The 25,553-nt window shown below is 43.9% G+C and overlaps 2 protein-coding genes across 7 annotated transcripts in view; both read right to left on the reverse strand.

The window, feature by feature from the left end:
- LOC115514775 (zinc finger protein with KRAB and SCAN domains 8-like) overlaps window positions 1-3,125 on the reverse strand; it is a 28,573-nt gene extending 25,448 nt beyond the window's left edge. For all 3 annotated transcript variants that reach the window (XM_030316956.1, XM_030316955.1, XM_030316951.2), the window contains exons 1-2: window positions 2,817-3,125; window positions 1,746-1,893 (exon numbers count right to left, since the gene is read on the reverse strand). The gene's annotated coding sequence lies outside the window, so the exon portion shown is untranslated. The remainder of the gene's footprint in view (window positions 1-1,745; window positions 1,894-2,816) is intronic.
- Window positions 3,126-5,002: 1,877 nt separating this feature from the next.
- ZKSCAN8 (zinc finger with KRAB and SCAN domains 8) overlaps window positions 5,003-25,553 on the reverse strand; it is a 30,283-nt gene continuing 9,732 nt past the window's right edge. For 2 of the 4 annotated variants that reach the window (XM_030316877.1, XM_030316876.1), the window contains exons 2-6: window positions 15,908-16,416; window positions 15,168-15,306; window positions 12,243-12,334; window positions 11,821-11,944; window positions 9,716-11,232 (exon numbers count right to left, since the gene is read on the reverse strand). In XM_030316877.1, the coding sequence (XP_030172737.1) occupies window positions 10,271-11,232; window positions 11,821-11,944; window positions 12,243-12,334; window positions 15,168-15,306; window positions 15,908-16,324 (1,734 nt within the window). In that variant the 5' untranslated portion in view covers window positions 16,325-16,416 and the 3' untranslated portion in view covers window positions 9,716-10,270. Of the gene's footprint in view, window positions 11,233-11,820; window positions 11,945-12,242; window positions 12,335-15,167; window positions 15,307-15,907; window positions 16,417-16,567; window positions 16,885-25,553 lie in introns of those variants that run through there. The other 2 variants (XM_030316875.1, XM_030316874.2) reach the window with 2 other exon arrangements.

Consider the following 25,553-nt stretch of genomic DNA (forward strand, 5'->3'; position numbering starts at 1 on the left):
CAAAAAAAGCCCCCAAACTTAAAAAGATAGGATAAAAACTGAGAGGGAGACAAACCACGAGAGACTTTTTTTTTAATTTTTTAATGTTTATTTTTGAGAGAGACAGAGCACAAGCGGGGGAGGGGCAGAGAGAGAGAGAGAGAGAGAGAGAGAATCTGAAGCAAGCTCCAGGCTCTGAGCTGTCAGCACAGAGCCAGATGTGGGGCTCAAACCCACGAACTGTGAGATCATAACCTGAGCTGAAGTCAGACACCTAACCAACTGAGCGAACCAGGCTCCCCCACGAGAGACTCTTAAATACTGAGAACTGAGGGTTGCTAGAGGGGTTTGGGGAGGGGGGGATGGGCTAAATGGGTGATGGGCATTAAGGAGGACACTTGTGATGAGCACTGGGTTGCATGTAAGTGATGAATCAGTAAATTCTACTCCTGAAACCAATACTATACTATATGTTAGCTAACTTCAACTTAAATAAAATCTTAAAAAAAGTAAAATAAGCAAATAAATAAAAAGCAGAAAGCTTAAAAAAAAAAAAAAAAGGAGACAGATGAAATTTGAACCCAGATCGATTGCAGTCCTAAAATCCCTCCACTTTGCACTCAGAAACTACTTCTTAATTTGTAAATTTAATACTATTCCAATAAAAAATACCAACTTTTTTGTAAATAGATTTTAACGTTCACATAGACAAGTAAGTAAACAAGCAAGACTCCCTGGGACAACTCTGAAAAGGAGGGCAATGAAGGAGCACTTTTCCTAAGTGATCATAAACATATTACAAAGCCTCAGTGAGGCAGTGTGATAGTGGTGAGACAAATGGCACAGAATAGAAAGTCCAGAAATAGATGCAATCAGAGGGAGAAATTTAGCATAGAAAAAAGGTACTAAATCAGTAAGAAAAAGACGAGTAGACTCCTCAATAAATGTATGGTGAGAACTAGGTAATCATCTGGAAAAATGTTAAATTGGATTCCTTCCTCAGTCGATATACAGGTCAATATTCCAAATAAATCAAAGTTTTATTTATTTATTTTAAAACATTTTTTTAATTTTTTTAATGTGTATTTATTTTTGACAGAGAGAGAGAGAGAGAGAAAACCAAGCATAAGCGGGGGAGGGGCAGAGAGAGAGAGGGAGACACAGAATCCGAAGCAGGTTCCAGGCTCTGAGCTGTCAGCACAGAGCCCAACGTGGGGCTTGAACTCAAAGACTGCGAGATCATGACCTGAGCCGAAGTCGGATGCTCAAACAACTGAGCCACCTGGGCGCCCCTAAATCAAAGTTTCAAATGTTATAAACGAAAACTATAAACGTACCAGAGGAAAATGTGGGAGAAGTCTTTAATAACCTCAGAGTAGGAAGGCCTTTCTAATTATAAGCCCAAATCCAGAGGCTATAAATGAAAAGATAAATTTGAAATCAATACAAAGAATCAAAATTCCTGCAAGGTAAAATAACAAAACCACCTTAAGCAGAGTCAAAGACACATAAAAAAAACAGAATACAGCTTGTCTCAGACAACAGGCAGCAAAGACAGAATTCTTTATCAATAACATACTGTGGAAATGGCAGGTGAGCCGGGTGCCCTCTTGTTCTACCCTCACTTTGAAGCAGATTCTGCTGAGGGTTCATAACAGCACACCTACATTGATACGTTATATTAACTTAAAAAAAAAAAGAGTCTTCTCAGGTGCCTTATTGTAGAATCTTCAGAAAACTACAGAATGTCAAAGTTTAATACTTACAACCCTCTCGTGGGATAAAGGGTTCCTATAGTTGAGATTTTAATGGTGCGTTCCTGGGTAGGAGTTGGAGACAGTGATTCTCCCTCCCTTGGCTCCCAGGGCTGATATTTCTTGCTAGATTACTTCTTGACTGTGCAAGAGCTGGGACCTGAAAAAAAAAATTAAACACATGAAATTATGAACGTATCACTGTATAAACAAATGAATCATTAGAGCAGACCAGTTAAGAGAGGTATGGAGAAAAATAATGACAATATCTAGATACAACTTTTGTTATCAGGTGCCGTTCATGTAACCATGATAACAATTCTAGGCAGGTGCTTTTGTCATCCTCATTTACATATGAGGAAATAGAGAGAGGCACAGAGAGATTAAGTGATTTGGCCACATCACAGGTTTAGACCTACAGGCCCCCAAAATGGAAAAAAACATCCCTAAGAGACTAAACGTTTACGATGACTTAATAAATACTTCTCCCTTCCCTTCCTGCTGTCTGGTTTCATCCAACTCAGCCACTTTCTCATTGATCCGCGCCCCCGCCCCCGCCGCCCCACGCCACGCCCGTCCCTCTCCCAGATCTGGCACTCCTTAGGCCTAAAGGTCAGGAACTGGCCTCAGCCAGTGTCAACTGAGCTGGAGCCGGCCCAGAACAAGGAGTTTTCTAGTAACAGGATTCTTGAAAGCAGAGAAAACAGCTCCTCTAATGCTGCCACGCATTAGAGTCTGCGCTTCAGTAAGCTTCCTCTTACGGGTCTCGTCTTCGTTGCCCTTCTTTTGTAAAAGAAACACTATCTTACTCAAAGAAAAAGCAAAGACTGCCATAGCTGTCACACTAACTAGTGAGGGGCGGGAGAAAAAACGCAGTGTCAAGCAAGGGGCTGATCTGCTAGGTCGCGTGTCCGATCCCAGGCTGGGCAGCCGGTGGGGCCGGTGCCCCGACTCGCCCCTGCCGCAGGGCACTGCAGGCCAGGCAGGAACAGCGCCGCAGGCCGCGCGGGTGGGAAAGCGGCTGCCGAGGGCCGGGCACCGGCCCCACGGGCCAAGCTGCAGCCCAAGTGTATCCGCACGCACCAGGAAACGTCCCGGGCGCCCGGGTGGAAGAGGAAGCCTGCCCCAAGTGCGTATTTCCAGTCCTCCGCAGTTTCCCCATCTGTTCGGAAAGGCGGCCGGAGGGTCGGCTGGGGGCTACACCACAGCTACCAGGGGTGCGCGTGGTCACGGCGGCTCCATAAATCTCGGGAGGCCGTGGGAAAGACCGGGCCGCACTGGGGCGTCGGGTCCGCGGCCGGAGGGGCGGCCGGCCAGACACCCGCGTGCTTCCCTCGGACGCGGGACTCGCGTCCGCAGGTGAGCCCGAGCAGCGTAATCGCTGCCACCGCCGCCCGCGGGCCGGAAGTCCCGGCACTTCCGGGGCGGCCCGCTCGACACTTCCGGGCGGGTCCTCCACCAGCCCAATCTTGGAGCGCCGCCGCCCCGGGTGGTCCGCGGAGGCCGATCCGAGACCCCTTCGCTCACAGAGGTGCTTTGCCTTTGCTGATTCTGTCCAGTGTAGAACGGACGACTCTGGAATCTTGGAATTTGAAGACACCGCGGCCGGGAAAGGCAGAATCTCCAGGGGGGACCCTGAAGGATCCCCAAAACCGCCACGCGGGAGTGCAGGTGCTCAGGGCTTTATCTTTGACGATCAGAAGGCCAGAGCCGCTCCTTGTGTTGATTAGGGAACAGGCCCAGGAGGGCGGGGCTTTCAAAACTTGACTGGGACACCAACTGGCCTTAATGGGAGAAGTTAACCCAAGATACCGAGTCAGTATACTTGTATGGACATACAAACTGATGAAAGGAGTAAGTCCTAGAATAAAACATTACAGTTGGAGGCTCAAAGTACGGACGCACCCCCTGGCGGGGTAACAATTAAGAACATACAAGAACAAGGGTCAGACCTGAGCGCATAACCAGTCAGAAAAGAAATGGGCAAAGCATCAGGAAGCCAGGATTCTCTTCTACCTGCACCACAAACCTTAATGGGCGACCCAGTGGTCGCCGGGCCTTTGTGGACCTCCGTTTGCAGAATGGGGTGGGAAATGATCTCAAAGGTCACTTCCAAGCCTAGCATTCTATAGACTATGAATAATTAAACACAACAGAGCAATGCAGTGATTTCTTTGGTGAACTACACATTGAAACCGATTTTCTAACTCGAGTTGATACTTTTTAAACCTGTTTAAGTGCCATTGAGCTACTTAATGATGATGAGAAAGATGAATGTTCTTAAAAGGTTTTTTAAAACTAATTTAGGAAATCACATTTTTTTCTACATATTTGCCTGCTTAGAGGAGGGTAATACTCTGTTAAAAACTTAAGTGGGTATGTTTTACTTGGCAAACTCTGACTGCATTCTGGCTTGATTTCCTTGGAGTAGTTAATCCTGCCTAGCCGCTGCCAAAGGGACTGTTGAAGGTTATGTGTTGTCTCCAAAGCTACGTCTTTTATATGTTACCGGCTCCCTGCTAAAGGGACAGCGCCTTAAGTATTATCTTTGATTCTATAAAACAAAACCAGACTGTAGTCCTGTAACACCTGGTACTTGGTATAATGAGGGAGGCAGATCTGACCCTGAAAGCAACCTTAGAACATCATTATCAACCATTTTATGGTTTACCATCACCCTGATGTGTATATTGCTGTGAACTCCAAACATTAAGGCTTTTCTTTTCTAATCTTACATACTCTAAAATATATATAACAGGATTCTTTTAAACCTTGCCATAGCTAATTTTTCTAATTGCAACGCTAGTATTCCTATCTCTTCTTTCTCCTATATACCTTAAATATGTCCAGCCCAGGGCTTCTCAACTTTGGCCCAATTAAACATATGAAGCCAGATAATTTTTGTTGTTGTGGGGGCTGTGTGTGCATGCAAGGTGTTTACAGTATCCTTAACCTCTATCTGCCAGATGCCAGTAGCATCCCACCTGTCCACCGATGATAGAACCAAAGCTATCTCCAGACATTGCCAATTTTCTCCAGTTGAAAACCACTGGTTTAACGTCAGATACAAAAGTCTATTCTGCAGCACTTTTGCAACAATAACTTTAACACAGTAATCTTTAGAGTTTACTATTCCTATTTTCTTCCTTAAAGAATAAATTTGGCCAAATGGAGAGCTTCTTATTTCAGTTTTCACATATATTCCCCTGAAGTTGGATTTTTTAGTCTTAGGTACAGGCAATTATAGAACTCCATAAATAATCCACACAACGATTCAACAAGCATTTATTAAACACCTACTGTGTGCTCAGCACTGTACTAGGCACTAGGGGGTGCAGAGATACAAATGTAAAAGTTATTATTCCTGCCCTCAAGGAGCTTACAATTTAATTTTGAAAATAAATACAAATGTGAAACTACAATACAGAGAGCTAGAAAATAATTACAAAGCAACATATTAGTAAGTGCATGGACCACAGTACAAACTCAAAGGGTAAGTGCTGAGGCAGCACAGAACAAGGGAGGTCTCAGTGTGAGGTGAAGTCAGGGAGAGCCCACTCGAAGATATAAAGAAGCTAGGCTTTGAAGATATGGATGCGTAAGAAGTGGGGCCAAAAAAAAAAAAAAAATCCAAACAAAAGAAATTGCATGAGAAAGGCACGGAGGCAAGGGCTTGTAAGACAGCAGTGGAAGGCCACGGAAGTTTGAACAGGAAGAGTCAAGGTGAATATGCCAGAGAATTAGGCTGAGGCAGGTGAAACATGAAGGGCAAAACATGGAGAACCTGGAACACCACTGCTGGGACAGCAATCATCTGCTGAGTGTTTCTGACCGAAAATGAATTTTGAGGAGGATCACCTTAGAAGCGTTACTGAAGGGGGTCTTGAAAGCAAGAATTACAACAGCTGGGGCCTCAGATGGCATGGCTCTGCAGAAGGCTGCAGGGGATGGCAGAAACGTAGAAGATCCAGCCTCAAGGAGAAAACGGAGAACCGGAATGACTCAGCAAGACGTGAGACACGTACAGTGAAGAGCAGAAAAAGACTGAAGGACAACTCCAAGACAGGGCAGGGCGCCTGAGGAGCTCAGGACACGATCTCAGGGTCATGATTTTGAGCCCTACCCTGAGCACGGAGCCTACTTTAAAAAATAAAAATAAAAAAAGAAATATGAAGGGCAGGGAGTCTATTCAGGGTCAAGAAGCTAAGCAATAATGCCTATTTAAAAGGAAAATGTAGGCTGGGGGACAAGAGTGAGGAGTTCTGTTCCCAAATATCAAATTATGTAGGTAACTGACCCATAGGGTGGGAAATAATTAAAGTACTGAAATACAGAAGGTAAGTGTAAATAATCAAAACATAAATAGAAGCAAATACAGAAAAAATACTGGATAAAACCAAGACATGGAGATTATTTTCAGTGGAGAAAAAAGACTAATAAAGAAAAGCTAAAAATTAGGAGGAAAATGATCAAAAAAGATCCCACAAGCCAAAGAAAAGAATTCCTGAGATGCAGGGTCCCTACTCAACAGTGTGAAATATAGGTCAAGGACAAGGGGCGCCTGGGGGTGGCTCAGTCAGTTAAGCGTCCAACTCTTGCTTTCGGCTCAGGTCATGATCTCAAGTTTCTTGAGTTTGAGGCCCACATTGGGCTCCCTGCTGACAGTGCACAGCCTGCTTGGGATTCTCTCTCTCTGCCCCTCTCCTGCTCATATGCTCGCTTTCTCTCTCTCTCAAAAACAAAACAAAACAGGACAAGAACTTAGAAAAGGCATTGATATTTGTCCATAGGACACTTCAGTGGCATGCTGAGTACATAAGCCAATAAGAAGTTTTAAGAATATATTAATGAGAAAATGGGGTTGAACAATGGATGACATGTTTGAAAGATCATGAATGACAAGAAAAACAGAATGGCAGCTGGATATGGGCAGTGAAGTGGAAGGTTTTCCACATTTTACACTGTAGGTAAACTTAACTATTGTCATCCCAGCGGACCATATGCCTGGCTGGGCGCATGGGTATTTTTCATTTCCCCCACAATTCTACTTCCTTGGGGCAGTTTAGAGAAATGTACTCGAATCTGTACCTTATTGCTTTATCCTGCCAGTTACTCTTTTAAACATGCTTTACTTGTACAATTTAGCTTTCTAATACTACAAAGCATCAAAAGTATCAGCATTTAAAGATACAATCATCAATCAAAATGACATTTTCAATCAACTGCACTACACAGTGCTGTACCACTATGCATTCCCTTCCCCAGTAGCTACCTATCCTATGGCCAGGGACACTGGATTTTCCAATGGCTGGCCAGGGCCAGTGTGCTCATTAGAGACAATACAGCACAGTGGTCAGCAGCACAGCCTCCAGAATCTGACACTGTTGGGCAGAGCCCCTGCTCTGTCATTTCCCAGCTACATGACCTTGGTCAACTCACTCACTTCTCTAAGCTTATTTCCTCATCTATAAAATGCAAGATATAATGTGTGTCATAACCATGAGAAACACTTAGCATAGAGCTTGGCACACAGTACGTACTTAATAAATGTCAGCTATTACTATTTCGAGTCTCAGAACCAAGAGTAAAGCTAACTGCTGTGTATGGCAATCATCCACCACATTCTAGCACTGCCACTTGCTCAATGGAGTAAACCTTTGAAGCCTAAGACGCCTCTCCTAGGACTATGTTGGATGGCGGCAGAGTGACAGAAGAACCACTTTATCATGCCAGGTCCTAAAATGAGAAGATCACGATGGGAGAAGGTATTGGTGAACAGTTCATTTCAGACCAAGAGCATAAAAATAGAATCTGCAGGATATAAAGGAATTTAGCACACGTCACTCACAGTTAAGAGCTCAAAATAAGGTCATAAAGATGGAGCAACCACATTCTGGTGCAGAGTGATTAGCGGAGACCAAGAATGGACTTCTGTGTGTGCCCCAGATAAACATCAGCCTTTTCTACCTTCTTACACCATGTGGCTATTTCTGGATGTGGCTGAACCGGCTTCAATAGTTCCTTCAGGTCACAGTCTGTCCTTATTCTTTCCAGCAGAACACTGATCTTTCAGGGCACATCTTTCCTCTGAATTCTGCCAGATGCTTAGTAATTATGGATTTAATGCATAGCATGGCTACACATTACTGCAGTAAAGAGACGTTAGCTGGTGTGCCTACAGTCATCTCAACACGTTACTCTAAGAGCCCTCACTGGACAAGTGCTCCCCTCAACCGCCTGGGAGACTGTGCACATGTGCACGTATCTTCCCTCGGACAGTGACTCCATCCTGTGAGAACCGCATGTGGGCAGCACTGGCCTCAGGCAGAGTTCGTGTCTTACAGAGGGTACACAGAGAACAAGGATCTAGAGTCCAGATTTATTCCTGGTGTCTTGAAATTTCAAGTACAAGAGAATGAGGAATGGAATTCCCTTCAAGTGCAAGGGAATCTATAGTCCAAAAAAAAAAAAAAAAGGAGAGCAAGAAAATAAAGGATAATGGAAAGCACTATTCTGAAAAAGTTAACCAAGGAGGGGTGCCTGGGTGGCTCAGTCGGCTAATTGTCTGACTTCTGATTTCAGCTCAGGTCATAATCTCATAGTTCAGGAGTTCAAGTCCTGCATTGGGCTCTGCATTGGCAGTGCTGAGCCTGCTTGGGATGCTCTCTCTCAAAATAAATAAACTTAAAAAAAAAAAAGAAAATAGAAACAGTTAACCAAGGAAACCAAGCATGACCTATGACAGGTGGGTATCAATGGCTCAATGAAATAGGTATAACAACCTTGATGTTGTCAGTGGTCAGGGTGGGCCATAGCGGGATACAGAAGGGATTTTATAGGGAAGGAATTTATGATATAAAAGTTGGACCTGGTTTTTAAAAACACCAATCTTAAAATAACATGATTAGTAAGTGCTGTCCCTGTTCAGAACAGTCAGTGTGAAGTTGTGTAAATTCTCCTGGTGTTTTCTTCAGAACGTGTAGCATACTCTTCGGCATAGGATTAATGGAATCAATTCCCGTTTTGAAAGCTGACTTTGCAAAAAAAGCCAAAAATGACTCAGCTCCAAGTCTGGTGAACAAGTGGGTAATGGTCAAAAACGAGATACTATTCAAGACTAGAAGTCTTCCAAATGTTGGGAGGAGTGGTAGCGCCACAGCAACAACCCGGACCGCCAAATTTAAAGGGCAGACCATGTTCGGATGCACAGGTTCTGGTGTGCTGCTTAAAACAGCCTTGTTACTTTATACAGTATCCCCTGGTATATGGAAAGCCTCAAAGGAGAAAGACAGTGCCCGGTAATGAGTTAATATTGTGTTTCCGCTAGCTTACAGACGAATTCAGAACAGTGAGGAACTGTGGGGTGAGGTATTCGACAGATCACCGCTGTGCATTTATAAAGCTAATGGCAAGAGACAGATGGAGAATGAAGGGTGAGGTGCTAAGGCCATCTAAGGAAGGGGGATGAAGGCAATGACAGCAGTGACAGACCATCCAGTCAGGGGTTTGTGCAGACTGACAGGAACCTGAGAGGGCAGGACTGTAATGGGCCAGAAGGGATGAGTGCACGTTCTTTGTAAGGATTTTAGGCCTTCAAGCACCTGTCTCCCCTTTCGCCCACGCGATGCTATAACTGGAACAGTGTCCACACCTCTGTGCACCACGGCATACAGTGGGAAGGTGGAAAAGAGAGCCGGAAGTCACCCAAAGGTACAACCACCCAAGCTCGAGAGCAGCCAGGCTGAGTTTCCACTCACCTCCTTCTCTGCTTCACTCCCACAAACATCACTTCTTTTGCTGACACAGGTGCTGGGGGTGGGGGTGGTGGAGGACACGTATGGATGCTCAGTGACTCAGAGGAGTCAGTGAAGGTGATATATGAAGAAAAATGCTGGAGTGCTGTTAAAAATATAGCATTCTGAGTTTGCGTGGAAATACGGTTTTCCACTATCAGGAACGTTGGAATAAAATAACACGCACACTTAAGCATAAATACGTTATGTGTCTGTAAAAATTTCCCTAGAACTAGGTTCTTAGAAAGCTAAATACAAATATAAGTCTCACAGGGAGGCTGCTTCAAACTCTAAAGTAGCTTCTCAGATCAGATCAGGATAACAAGTGCGCCTGCCGGGGAATCAGTGGGGGAAGGAGATCACAGGAGATGGGAAGCAGCAGAGGAACCGGGAGGAGCCTCTCTCACACCTACAGCTAACTCACCCGAAAGACAAAGTTAAGTGCCTCCACCACCAGCCACTTGCTCAGATGCTATTGCGTTTCTAAAGGATGCATTAGGCCACCAGGAGCTCCACTCCATCAGACACCTCCTAAGACAGTCCAGCTGACCCACCTGCATCAAGGAACCGGCCCAAACTCCTGAAGAGCTATTCAAACTCTGCCACCGCTATCGATTCTGATCCTACGTTAAGCTTGTAGTGATGACAAAGTTTCTGGCTTTTTACTTGCACTGAAAGACCACTCACCAGCATGTGGATTCTCTAATTCTGCACAATGCCCACACTAGGACTGTAGTTTTTTCCCTAAACTCCTGCGGATTCAGATTTTTCTCCACTGTGGATTCTCTGATGCCGAATGAGACTTGACCTCTGAATAAAGGCTTTCCCACACTCATTACATTGATAGGGCTTCTCCCCTGTGTGAATTCTCAGATGCTGTATGAGGCCAGTGTTCCCATTGAAGGCTTTCCCACATTCTTTACATTTATAGGGTCTTTCTCCAGTGTGGATTCTCTGATGTTCAATCAGGCCTGACTTCTGACTGAAGGCCCTCCCACACTCATTGCATTTGTAGGGTTTCTCCCCAGTGTGGCTTCTCTGATGGCCAATGAGGTGTGAGCTCCGCCTGAAGGTTTTCCCACACTCCTCACACTCATAGGGCTTCTCCCCTGTGTGGATTCTCTGATGTCCAATGAGGTGAGAGCTATGACTGAAAGCCTTCCCACACTCATTACATTCATAGGGTCTCTCCCCACTGTGGATTCTCTGGTGCAGAATGAGGCCTGCACTCTGACTGAAAGCCTTCCCACACTGATTGCACTGATATGGCTTCTCCCCAGTATGAATTCTCTGGTGCAGGATCAGGCCTGTGTTTTGACTGAAGGCTTTACCACACTCCTTACAGTGATAGCGTTTTACTTTGTTGTGGATATCCTGATGGGAAAGAAGGGCTGACCTATAACTGAAGGCTTTCCCACACACGTTACATTGATAGGGTTTCTCCCCAGTGTGGATTCTCCAGTGGCGAACAAGGCCTGAGCTCTGGGCAAAGCTCTTCCCACATTCGTCACATTTATGCCGTCTCTCCTGGGTGGGATTTCCCCGCTGCCTCTCTAATCTGCCCAGAAGATCTCGGGCTTCTCCACGCTCATGACCCCCGATAACATCCCCGTTGCATTTGGCAGCTGTCTCTCCATGTGGTTGGATTCCAGTAGATATTACCTGTTTCGAAGCTAATTCCCTGTTCTCACTCCTGGTCTCACCACCTGAAATTAAAATGTGATAAACATCAAGCCAATGTCACTTTCTATTCTCCATGTTAGAAAGGAATAGGATATAAGGGAAAAGGAAAACACACATGGAAAAACTACCAGCAATCACACAGCTTCCATCTGTCTCCAAGCTGCTATCATAATACAGGGAGATGAGAACAGGGCCAAGCAGAAGTACCACAAGCCAAGTGGGGAAGAAGTGCCATGAACAAGGAGGGCTGTTGGGAGGCACGAAGGCAGGGAAGGGACCACCTGAGGGGCAGCTGGGGAGTGGGTAGGAATACAGACGTAGTGAATGACCTAACAGGACAGAAATGGGAAAAGCCCTGGCACTGACAGGGAGGAGCACGACAGGCCCGAAAGTCCCACAGGGCTGGGAGCAGAGGACTCCCACTGGCAGACAGAACAGTACCCACAGGAAGCCCTGGATCAGAGAATAAAAGTCCACGGGCCAGCACTGTTTCTCTCTGTTAGTTCCTGAGTTTAAACTTAAGAATATCCTTCAGACAACTCACAGCTACCATCACATAACAAACAAACAAAAAAACCTTAAATGATGACAATAACCAGAGCTCTCCTTACCCAGGGAGAACATGTTTCTGTAGTTTTCTGGCCTGTCATCTCTATGCAGATCCTTCTGTGATGGATCAAGAAGCCACTCCTCTCGAATTAGGGACACAGCCATGTCTTCGATCTTCTCCAAAGTCTGAAACAAAACAAAATCCCCACGTGGGACTGGCACTGTTCCATGGCTCAAACCCAGACTGTCAGAGGTCCGCCAGTGCTGGGGAGGATCAAGGGGTGGGAACATACTGTGTAAAGGGATCTAACTAAGCGGGGGACAAAGAGGAAAACGCACCAGATTTGGTGGGGGAAATCAAGAATCATGCAGAAACATCTGGGGCATGATTCCCCAGATCCTGGTGAGTACTGCTACAGAGAGCCCGGGCACGTGGCAGATGCCACCGGTGCCGCGAAGCAGATCTAGAAGCAGTACAACTCACCTGCAGCCCTGCTGTGAGAAGTGTGGCCGTCATCTCCTGGTTCCCAGGACTTCCTTTCTGGGAAGAGGCAGGACTCTCACAAGAAGAGATGGCTGAGAGGAGAAAGAAGCGAGGAGTGAGACCACCCTGTCCCACAGTTGCAGGAGCCAGCACTAACCCATTCCAAAGCTGTCTGCATTTCAGAAGATATGCATGTCAGAGATTTTGCACAAGAGGTGCTGAGCGGCCCCTGGCTGCCTCAGTACGTGGAGCGTGTGGCTCCAGATCTCGGGGTCATGAGTTTGAGTACAGAGTATAGAGACTGCTTAAATAAACATTTAAAACATTAAAATGAAACATAAAATGAAATAATATAAAATATAAAAAATCAAATCAAATCAAATCTGGTATCTTGGGCTCTGGGTCCACACTAATGGCTGCCCACAGGACATCTGCACTTTGATGTCCCACTCAGCCTGAAATTCCGCGTCGAAAATAGAGTGCTGGTTTCCTAACAGGAACTGCTTTTCAATTTCTTCTCTCCCACCAAAACTACGTTCTATCCCTGTGCTTGTGTACAGCATTTCTTCAGGTCTTCATGTCTTGGCAAATGGAATATGAGAGCCGACAGAACCAATCTACCTCTATTAACTCTATTACCTTCCTGAAATGTCCACCATCACTGCCACTATCTGCTTCCCATAGGTATCAGACAGTGCAACACCAATAAACAGACTACTGTGTTTTGGGTAATACGCTTTAGAACTTTAGACAAGAATTATATAACTAACTGAAACTGTTCCTATGTTTCTTCTTTAGGAATGTTAAAAACCCATTTATATAGAACTGCTATAAAACACATAAATGAAAAAAGAAACGCAGAGTAAATACAAGATGACACTAGAATGGTCTTGTTCTGCAAGAAGTTCTCAAAAAAACGATAGGGAAGTGTCAAAAGGACACAGGAGCCAGACTGAAGGGGGCCTCCTCTGAACAAATCTGAGACAATTTAAGCATCAAAATAAACACAATAATAAAATAAAGATAACTAAAGATACTTTATTTCTGGAATAAAGTAAGAATTTAGGAGTCCATACTGACATATAAAATAAAATGGGAAGGGAACACTCTCTATTACAAGTAAGTGTAGAAGGAATGACATAGTTAGAAAATCATCATTTTGTAAGTCTTAGTAATCACTGATTCAATCAAGAAGCAACAATGAATATTAAAACTAGTATTTTAGCAACAAAAGTTTGATGTGGACCAAATACTTACACAGACTCAAGAGTACTTCCCCCACAAATTACTTATTTATCATAAAGGGAAAAATAGTAACCACAATGATTACCTTAGCAAAAATAAGCCTTTTAAAAAAAAAACGTGTATTTATTTTGAGAGAGAGAGAGAGAGAGTGCGCGCCAGCGGGAAAGCAGCAGAGAGGAGGAGAGAGAATCCCAGGCAGACTTTGCTGTCAGTGCAGAGCCCGATGCGGGACTCAAATTCATTACTGTGAGATCATGACCTGAGCCGAGATCACGAGTTGGACATTTAACCCACTGGGCCGCCAGGCGCCCCAAACCTAACCAAGAATAACCTTAACCAAGTCATCAAAGGTACCAACACCAGTAACAGGACAATTTCCTGTTGTAATGCTGAGAAGGATACAACAGTACTTTTGGGGAGTTCCTGACACATATGCACAACTTGAATTGACTCGTAAGGAAACATCACACGAACCCAAATTTTACAGCTATTCTATAAAATAACCAACCTGTACTCTCAAAAATGTCAAGGTCATGAAGGGCAAAGAGAGGCCAAGAAACTATTTTGAATTAAAGGAGTCTATAGAGACAAAACAACTGACTGCAAAATGGAATCTTGGATTAGATTCTGGAAGATTACTGGGACAACTGACAAAACATGTATATGAACTATGGACCAGATTAGTACAGTATCAGCATTACACTTCCTAATTGTGATGCATTTATTGTGGCTATCAAAGAAAATGCTCTTGCTTGAAGAATTATATACTGAAATAATTATAAATAAAGTGGCATGATGATACCAGCAAAACCTCAAAACGCCTATGTTGTTAATACATTGAGGTAACATGGGTCGGTCAGTGGGCTGAATGTTCAACTCTTGATTTCAGCTCAGGTCATGATCCCAGGGTCATGGGATCAAGCCCCATGTCCGGGCTCGAGGTGTGGAGCTGGCCTGAGATTCTCTCTCTACTTCTCCCTCTGACCCTGCCCAGCTCATGCTCTCACGTGTACATGCATTTGCTAGCACATCCTCCCCTCCCCACCACTTGTTAAGCACCCAACTCTGGTTTCTGGTTTTGGCTCAGGTCATGATCCTGTTAGTGGGATCAAGTGAGATTCTCTCTCTCTGCCCCTCCCACCTCCCAACATGCACATGCTCTCTCCCTCTCTCTCTCTCAAAATACATATATAAACTTAAAAAAAAAAAAACAAAAAAACAACATTGGGAAGGCACCTGGATGGCTCAGTTGGTTGAGCATCCAACCTCAGCTCAGGTCATGCTCTCATAGCTCATGAGTTTGAGTCCCATCTCAGGCTCTCTGCTGTCAGCTGCAGAGCCTGCTTCAGATCCTCTGTCCCCCTTTCTCTCTCTGCACCTCCCCTGCTCACTTTCTTTCTCTCAAGAATAAATACATTTAAAAATTAAATTAAATTAAAATAAAAAAATATATACTGGGATAACAGAAATGTGTGAATATATAAGAATCCCCAACTTCTTTGATTTGTTCTTGAACTTACCAATGGGACTGACAGTCTATATTTGAAGCCTAGATAAACACTTAAACTCAGATCTTAGGAATGGTCTGTACACAAAAATTCTAGTTCCTGGTTCTCCAGGAACTCAACAGGTACTTTCTTTTCTATTCCTCCCTCTCATCAATGAAATCTGGTTCCTTACCCTTCTCTTGTGACCCTTCGGACACCGGAGATTTGTGCTGCATTGCCATGGGTCGGAGCTGAGTATTTGGAAGCCCTGGTGTAGACTCTGAATGTACGACCTCCTCCCAGAGTCCATGTCCATGTGCACGGGCTGGGACCTGAAAACAACAGGGCAGCTGCATTACAAGAAATTCCTTTGCGAGAGGAAGTGAACGACATAAAACAATCAAGAAGAGCTCATCTCTAGGGACACATGCTTGGGAAAGGAGGAAGCAGAATCTCACTTACTTCCTAGAGGCAGTAAGAACACAAATGTGTTGATTAGCGCACAAAGGCATCATTTCTGATGCCCTTCCTACCATTTTGCACTCCCAAGGCATGGGAAGCCTGATAAACAGAAACTTGGAGCAGTTATTCAACAGAAAAAACTTTTGGTAACAAACCAGGAAACCTTAGTTCTGGTCTCAGATCTACCTTTAATTATGAGTGTCCAAAGTCACTGAAGTAATTCAAGCTCCCTGCATACCAGTTTCCCACTTGGCAAAGATCACTGCAAGGATGTTGAGGATAAAAAACGTACACATATCCTTTACAAAAATAAAAAGGACTCTACGAATATGAGCCACACCGCACTAGAACCATTTTTATCCTCACAAACAGAAATCGACACCCAGCATTCATTCCACTGCTGCGGTGCTGGTGTCTATCACCCAGCTTCCACACACCGTGGGCACAGCATGCACACATCCGTCTACTTACTGGCCGTCCTAATATATCAATCTGTCTTTCTAAATCCTCCAGCAGGGTCACCACCTCCTCTCCGTTCTCTAGCTGATGTTCCTTAACCAGAGTCTGAAGCTCCTCAGGCAGGATGGTCAAGAACTGTTCTAGCACTAATAACTCCAAGATCTGCTCCTTGGTGTTCAAATCTGGCCTTAGCCACTGATGGCAGAGTGCGCGGAGTTGGATCAGAGCTTCTCGGGGTCCTAATGTCTCCTGGTAGCATAACTTCCTGAAGCGCAGACGGAATAACTCCTGGCCAGGAGGGTTATTTTCATGCAGACTAGATTCCTGGTCCCAGCCATGATCTTCCTCTACCTTGACAATTACAAGGTCTTCTTCAGGAGCTTGGTCTGGTGGGGATGAGGCTGACAACTTTCTTGATTCTGCTGCCATTTAGGGCTGGAAAAACTCAGGAGGCTCGTTTCCACTACCTTCTCTATCTTCTTAAGAAGAACCTTCCAAGGGCCTCTTCTCTAAGGGCAATTCTTGGAGAAGAGAAATCGTCAAACAATATTAAAGCAAATCAAAGGTCATAGTCATTTACTAAGACATCTTAACATGTTCCTACCACAACGCAGACTTCAGGGCTTGGTCATTTAAGTGATCCTCTCCACTGTTCCAGAAGTAACACCTTACCTCCTTAGCTTTCTGCCATGCCAAATCCATCTGGGGAATATTCCCTTCCTTCTGCTTCCTCTCCTTGGGGATGGGGAATATGGCAAAACAAAGTTAGGAAACCAGGTAGACTGGGTCTAATTGAAGTTCTGCATTTAACCTCAGCTGGTCTTCACTGATGCTGATTTAACCTTCAGTATTTGCAACTCTAGCTATACTGTTTCTACACACTTCAACTCTCAACCTATCCCTTGTGCCCAACAGACCTTTCTTTCTTTTTCTTTCTTTCCTTCCTTCTTTTTTTCTTCCTTTCTTTCCCTTCTTTCCTTCCTTCTTTCTTTCTTGACAGAGAGGGAGGAGTCGGGGAGGGGGAAGAGAGAGAGAGAGAGAGGGAGGAAGAGAAGCAGGGCTCATCCAAAGTGGGGCTCAAGCTCACCCAATGTGGCACTCGAACTATGAGATCACGACCTGAACTTAAGGACTGAACCACCCAGGCACCCCAACAGACATACATTTCTACACAATCTAGCTCAAGCTATTGTCCAGAATTCCTAACACCAAAGTCTTCTCCACCTAATGTCCATTATCCTTCTGTGCTCTCCATCTTCCCTCCTATGTCAAAGCCAACTACTTCTCCCGTGGACCTTATCTCACTCTACAACTCCTTGGAGCACTGGTTGCTACCTTTCCAGGAACCTAAATGCCCCATCTACACACACTAACAACCTCCAGAATGTTTTATAAATAGAATCATACAGTAGGTATCCTTCTGAGTCTGGCATCTTTCACTTGGCATAATACATATGAGGTCATCAATGTTGTGTGTACCAGTAGTTTATTCCTTATGGAGATGTATGTTTATCTGTTCCCTAGTTGAGAGGTATCTCAACTCATTTTCAGTATTTGACGATTACAAATAAAGGCACGATGAACATTTGCATTTGAGGTTTGTGTAAACATGTTCTCATTTCACTTGGGTAAATATCTAAAGTAAAACTGATGGATCACATGGCAGTATATGTATAACTTTATAAGAAACTGTAAAACTTCTTTTTTTTTTTAATGTTTATTTTTGAGAGAGCATGAGCAGGGGAGGGGTGGAGAGAGAGGGGAGGACAGAGGATCCAAAGCAGGCTCCATGCTGACAGCAGAGTCCAAAACTGTTTTCTAAAGTGCCTATAACACTTTGCATTCCACTGGCTGTATGTGAGAACTGGTTCTCTCTATCCTAACAAGCAGCATTTGATATGGTTTTATTTTTAATTTTAGATATTCTAACAAGTATGTAATGGTATCTCATTATGGTTTAATTAATTAGTTTATTTTTTAACCACTCCCTGATATCTCACTATGGTTTTTTTTTTTTTTTTTTTTTTTTGTTTATTTTTGAGAGAGAGCGAGCACACACCACACATTCTGAAGCAGGCTCCAGGCTCTGAGCTGTTAGCACAGAGCCTGATGTGGGGCTCGAACCCACGAACCACGAGATCATGACCTGAGCTGAAGTTGGTTGCTTAACTGACTGAGCCACCCAGATGCCTATTCACTATGGTCTAAATTTGCATCTTCCTTCTAATTCTGTAGAGCATCCTTTCACCTGTTGGTCTGCCACCCATATTATCTTCTCTGGTGAAGTTATCTGCTCAAAACTTTTGCCTGTTTTAAAAATAAACTTCTTTATTATTGAGTTTTGAGAATTCCTTACATATCTTGGACACCAAGACCATTATGATATATATGATGTGCAAATATTTCCTCCTCTTCATTCCTTTAACAGTACCTTTCCAAGAACACAAATCCATAACTTTTCTGAAGTCTAATTTGTCATTTTTTTTCTTTTAGGGATTGTGCTTTTGGTGTCATACCTAAGAAATTTTTGCTTAACTCACAGTCGCAAAGATTTTCTCCTGTTTTCTTCTAAAACTTCTATAGTTTTAGGTTTACCATAGGTCTATGATCCATCTTGAGTTAATTTTTTTAAGTAATCTCCGCACCCAACCTGGGGCTCAAAATCATGACCCCGAGACCAAGAATCACACACTCCACCTACTGAGCCAGCCAGGCATCCCAAATTTTGAGTTAATTTTTGTATAGAATTTGAGTTGTGGATGGAGTTTAATTTTTTGGAACACAGCTACCAAATTGTTCTAGCACCTTCAAAAAGATTACCCCTTTACCGACTGAATTATCTTTACATCTTTGTCAAAAATCAATTGACCACGTATGTGTGGGTTTATTTCTGTAATCTCTATTCTGCTCCATTGACCTTTATGTTTACCCTTTTCCCCAAACAAAATTGTCTTGATTATTGCAGCTTTAAAATATTAAAACCAAATATTAAGAGTCCTGCAACTTTGTTGCAATATTTTCAAAATTGTTTTGACTTTAAGTTTATTTATTTTGAGAGAGACAGAGACAGTGTGAGTGGGGTTGGGGCAGAGAGAGAGGGAGAGAGAATCCCAAGCAGGCTCCACACTGTCAGCAGAGAGCTTGATGCAGGGCTCGAACCCACCAAACTGTGAGATCATGAGCTGAGCCAAAACCAAGAGTCAGACGCTTAACCCACTCAGCCACCCAGGAGCCTGTTTTTTCTTTTCTTTTTTTTTAAATTTTTTTTTTTCAACGTTTATTTATTTTTGGGACAGAGAGAGACAGAGCATGAACGGGGGAGGGGCAGAGAGAGAGGGAGACACAGAATCGGAAACAGGCTCCAGGCTCTGAGCCATCAGCCCAGAGCCCGACGCGGGGCTCGAACTCACTGACCGCGAGATCGTGACCTGGCTGAAGTCGGACGCTTAACCGACTGCGCCACCCAGGCGCCCCAGGAGCCTGTTTTTTCTAATTCCATGGTCTTTTGATACAAATTCCTACCAACCCTCTCTCCCGGAACTGGATTTGTGTTGGATCTATACAGCTCACTGACATTTTAATATCCATTCTATAAACACACTCTATCTCTCCATTTAAGTCTTCTCCAATTTCTTTCATTAGTGCCCCAAATACCTATTCTTAAAGGAATAGACAGAACATTTTCTCCTTTAGAATCTTTTCTTGGAGCACCTGGCTGCCTCAGGCAGAAAAGCATAGAACTCTCGATCTCAGAGTCATGAGTTCAAGTGCCACGTGGGGTGTAGAGCTTACTTTAAATGAGTAATTTTCCTACAGTTATGTATTATTAGTTGCAAAGGAGTTCTGACTTCCTAACTTAATTGTGTGTTCTCTATAAGTAAAGATCTGTATCTTTTACTTTATTGATAGAATCAAAGATCATTCAAGGGCTATTATTTATAATATCTAACACGGAAGTTATCTGTCTTTGTTTAAGAGCAAGATTTAGATACACAACCTATAGACCTAAAGACTTTATTAAAGGGTCCTATTTCTCTGTGGGTATGTCCATGGCCTTTAGCTTTGGTAACAGACATCACTTCTTGCCTGTACTTGCAGTGGTTAAGTGGTCTTCCTGCCTTTGGCTGTTCTTTTCTCTCATTCATGTTCCCCACAGCTGCCTGTTGTGGGTTGAACTGTGTCCTCCCAAAAGACATGCTGAGGTCCTAACCTCTGATACCTGCGAATGTGACCTTATTTGGAAATAGGGTCTTTGCAGATGTAATTAAGTTAAGATAAGGTTATACTGGAGTAGAGTAAGCCCTTAATACAACATGACTGGTGTTCTTTTAGGAAAGTAAGAGACACAGAGACTGAGATATACAAAGAGAGAGCCATGTGAAGACACAGACAAAGAAGAGAGCTGTGACACCACAGATGCAGAGGTAAGGAGTTATGCAGCCACAAGCCAAGGAATGCCTGTAACAACCAGAAAGTCGGTGAACGTGGCTCTGCCAACATCTTTTTTTTTTTTCCGTTTATTTTATTTTATTTTTTTTTTATTTTTTCAACGTTTATTTATTTTTGGGACAGAGAGAGACAGAGCATGAACGGGGGAGGGGCAGAGAGAGAGGGAGACGCAGAATCAGAAACAGGCTCCAGGCTCCGAGCCGTCAGCCCAGAGCCTGACGCGGGGCTCGAACTCCCGGACCGCGAGATCGTGACCTGGCTGAAGTCGGACGCTTAACCGACTGCGCCACCCAGGCGCCCCTGTTTATTTTATTTTTGAGAGAGAGGGCACAAGTGGGGAAGGGACAGAGAGGGGAGGGGACAGAGGATCCGAAGCAGGCTCTGCTCTGACAGCAGAGAGCGCAATGTGGGGCTTGAACCCATAAACCACGAAATCATGACCTGAGCCAAAGTCAGATGTTTAACCAACTTAGCGCCCCCAGGCGCCCCTGCCAACATCTTGACTTTGGACTTTTAGCCTCCATAACTATGAAAGAATAAATTTCTGCTACCCAGCTACTAAGCCACCCAGCTTGTGCTACTTTGTTATAATATGTTACCCTATAAAATTAACACCTTTCTAGAAAGACTTTTAATAAATATGTAATATAACTCATCACTTTAAAATCTTTTGAAAGGGAACCCACCTCTTCAGCATGATATGCAATGGCCTTTATGGTATGTAAACCTGCTTACCTTTATCTACTATAAGCTCACCTTCACATACCTATTCCAAATGTGGCTTTCTTTTTAAAAAAAATTTTTTTTAATGTTTATTTTATTTATTTTTGAGAGACAGAGAGAGACAGCACAAGTGGGACAGGGCAGAGAGAGAGAGAGAGAGAGAGGGAGACCCAGAATATGAAGCAGGCTCCAGGCTCCGAGCTGTCAGCACAGAGCCCGACGCGGGGCTCGAACTCACGAGCCGTGAGATTATGACCTGAGCCAAAGTCGGACGCTCAACCAACTGAGCCACCCAGGCACCCCCAAATGTGGCTTTCTTTAAGCTCCACTCTATTACAGAGCTCTTTATTCTAGTTCAGTGGTTTTCAACGAGGCCAATTTTGCTCCCCTCTCCCAGGGACACTTGGCAATCTCTGAAAACATTTCTGGTTGTTAAAACTGAAGGGAAGGGATGCTACTGGCATCCAGTAGGTAGAAGCCCAAGATGCTACTAAACATCTTACGATGCATAACACAGACCCCCCAACAAAGGATGATCTGTCAATGCCAAGGTTCATAAACCCCGGTCTAGCTGAAACCATTCACTCTAACTTAAAAGTCTCAGCTTACCTATTTTTTTCATGAGGTGTCTGTCACTCCCACTCTGACATGCCCCAACCCACAAGCAGATTAAGGTGCTCATTCTTGCCAAGACATTTTTCACATGGTCCAAATAGAGGATTGATCACATTGTGTAGGTACTGTAAATGTGTGCCCATGGCCACGGTTTTATTGCAAATGTTTGTTTGTGGCAGTCACCTTCTTCTCTGTCCCTCTTATAAAACAAGGAAGTTTTATTACACATTTGTATTCCAGAAAGATCACAAAGGCAACACTACAGACAATGGAAAGGAGCATAAATGAAGGCAGTATATCCAAAACAGCTGGCAAGAGATGAACATGATAAAACCACACCTATAATCCTCAAAGAAAGAGGAGAGACAGGCCCTTAGGAGGAAAATCAGATTACATCTACTTCTTGACATGAGTCTTGAAAGCAGTGCCTCTTTCAGGAGTTTTTTTTAGGGGGCAGGGGGAAGAATGGGGTAGGGGTAGTTCAGTCTCTACAATCAAATGAAAACACAGAGCTTTTCCATAGAAAAAAACCCCATAGGCACAAAAGTTTACATTCAATTTCAGCACAGTTCACAGACCTGATGCCCATGCAAGGACTCCAGAGCCATTAAGAACCTTACTTAGAGGGATGCCCGGCTGGCTCAGTGGGAAGGGTTTGCGACTCCTGGTCTCAGGGTGCTGAGTCTGAGCCCCATGTTGGGGGGTAAAGATTACTAAAAAATATATCAGGGCGCCTGGGTGGCTCAGTTGGTTAGGCAGCTGACTCTTGATTTCAGCTCCGGTCACGATCCCACAGTTTGTGAGTTCAAGCCCTGTGTCGGGCTCTGTGCTGACAGCACAGAACCTGCTTGGGATTCTGTCTCTGCCCCTCCCCAGATCGCACACACTCTCTCCTTCTCTTTCTTAACAACAACAACAAAAAAATTATATATATATATATATATATATATATATATATATATATATACACACACACACACACACACACATACACACACACGTGTGTATGTATATATGTGTATATATATATGTATATATATATAAACTTAAAAAAACAAAAAAACCACCCTTAGAGAGCATGGACAGAAAAGGAAAAAAGTTGGAAAATTATCTTTAAAATTAGATATGGCTGAGGGGTGCCTGGGTGGCTCAGTCAGTTAAGTGTCTGACTTCGGCTCAGGTCGTGATCTCACGGATTGTGAGTTTGAGCCCTGTGTCAGGCTCTGTGATGACAGCTCAGAGCCTGGAGCCTGTTTTGGATTCTGTCTCCTTCACTCTCTGCCCCTCCCCCACTTGTGCTCTGCCTCTCAAAAATAAATAAATGTAAAAAAAATTTTTTTTAATTAGATAAGGATGAGAACAGTTTGGTGAGTAACTACTAATACCAAGAACAGAGAAGTAAGATATAGGGTTAAATATGGTGTCTAACATCAGAGAGTTTAATTCATGAAGATTTTGTGGAGAATTTGAGACAAGGCGTAATCATTTTTGTTTTGAACAGCGAGGATTAATATCCATGGTCTTAAAATAATTTTTATATTTATTTATTTATTAATGTTTACTTATCTTTGAGAGAGAGAGACAGAGAGAGCGAGCGAGTGTGAGTGGGTGAGGGACAGAGAGAGGGAGACAGAATCCGAAGCAGGCTCCAGGCTCCAAGCTGCCAGCACAAAGCCCAATACGGGCTTGAGCCCATGAACTGTGAGATCGTGACCTGAGTGAAGTCGGGTGGTTAACCGACTGAGCCACCCAGGTGCCCCACATCTTAAAATAACTTTTAAAAATTTAGGAGAAGTCAATTAAGAGGCGCCTGGGTGGCTCAGTTGGTTTAAGGCTTGGACTTAACCATGTCATGATCTTGCAGTTCATGAGTTTGAGCCCCACATCAGGCTCTGTGCTGACAGCTTGGAGGCTGGACCCTGCTTTGGATTCTGTGTCTTCCTCTCTCTCTACCCCTCCCTGCTCGTGCTCTCCCTCTCCCTCTCTCTCAAAAACAAACATTAAAAAAATTAAAAAGAACTTTATATTAAGATATTAAAGTAAATATAACATATTAACATCATAGTAAATAACACTTAATAAAGTCTCAATAGTGAAACCCAGAGACGTCATCTAATTATCAGGTCTGTTCATAATTTACACCAAATCAGCCAACCAGTCTTGTCCTTTCCCCACCCTGATTATTTTTTTTTTTAGTATCTAATTTTCCACTTTTTAGTCTCTTCCCTGTCCAATCAAGTTTTTGACAATTACAACCTATAATTGGACTTCAATATTTGGACTACAATATTAGTCTAGTATGTACCTGCCTCTCGGTTTCATGTAAGCACTTTAGGGGTGAAGACTGCTTCTTACATCCTCTTTTAAGAATACCCGGTCGGGGAGCCTGGGTGGCTCAGTTGGTTGGGCGTCTGACTTCGGCTCAGGTCATGATCTCACGGTTTGTGGGTTTGAACCCCGTGTCGGGCTCTGTGCTGACAGCTCGGAGCCTGGAGCCTGCTTGGGATTCTGTGTCTCCCTCTCTCTCTGCCCCTCCCCCACTCATGCTCGGTCTCTGTCTCTCAAAAATAAAGTAAAACATTAAAAAAAAAGAATACCTGGTCAAGGGGTACCTGGGTGGCTCAGTCAAGCATCGGACTCTTGATTTTGGCTCAGGTTCACGGGTTTGAGCCTCACATGGGGCTCCACGTTGACAGAACAGAGCCTGCTTGGGATTCTCTCTCTGCCCCTTCCCCACTCTCAAAATAAAATGAACTTGGGGCGCCTGGGTGGCGCAGTCGGTTAAGCGTCCGACTTCAGCCAGGTCACGATCTCGCGGTCCGTGAGTTCGAGCCCCGCGTCGGGCTCTGGGCTGATGGCTCGGAGCCTGGAGCCTGTTTCCGATTCTGTGTCTCCCTCTCTCTCTGCCCCTCCCCCGTTCATGCTCTGTCTCTCTGTCCCAAAAATAAAATAAAACGTTTAAAAAAAAAAAAAATTTAAAAAAAAAATAAAATGAACTTAAAAAAAAAAAATACTTGCTCAAGTTTATTGATTCAGGAAGTTAAAATAGTCAACATGTACAGTCTCCTGACCTCAAATGCTACATAATCCTGTGAACTACTAAAGACACAACTCCGATTTAAAAGCATTATTCTCTTGGGGCGCCTGGGTGGCGCAGTCGGTTAGGCGTCCGTCATCAGCCAGGTCACGATCTCGCGGTCCGTGAGTTCGAGCCCCGCGTCAGGCTCTGGGCTGATGGCTCAGAGCCTGGAGCCTGTTTCCGATTCTGTGTCTCCCTCTCTCTCTGCCCCTCCCCCGTTCATGCTCTGTCTCTCTCTCTGTCCCAAAAATAAATAAAAAACGTTGAAAAAAAAATTAAAAAAAAAAAAAGCATTATTCTCTTAATAGATGAAAAGGAATGCTTTTCTTCCTTCAAACTAATGAGGTCCACTTGGGGATGTTTGAGAACCGACAACAAAACAAGAAAGAGATTGTCCAGGCTTTAAAGGTCAAGAGAAAAACAGGTGAAGCCAAAACTGTGCTTTACAGTTATCAAAGTGAGGAAGCCAGTTTGAACATCTGCTACATTTCACCCTTCACCACAAATTCAAAATACTTACGATTTGTTAAAACGACTCCTGCATAAATATACTTAACTGAACTAATCAAACAACAGGAATATGGGTTGTTTTGAGAGGTGGTAGCGGCGGTCTTACTGTTGCCTGACAAAAAAAACCACTCGTGAGTGCCCTGAGTTTTAGAAACGGGGCCCCTCCAAAAAGGGTTCCCAGGCATCTACTTTAGTCGGCCTTTAGTGACAAAGTAAGTACTCTGAGTCAGGGTGAATTCTCTATTACCCCAGAGATGTGACAAATGTGTCTTTTGTGCAGTT

This window comes from Lynx canadensis, chromosome B2 (genome assembly GCF_007474595.2).
Source record: "Lynx canadensis isolate LIC74 chromosome B2, mLynCan4.pri.v2, whole genome shotgun sequence".
NCBI lineage: Eukaryota > Metazoa > Chordata > Mammalia > Carnivora > Felidae > Lynx > Lynx canadensis.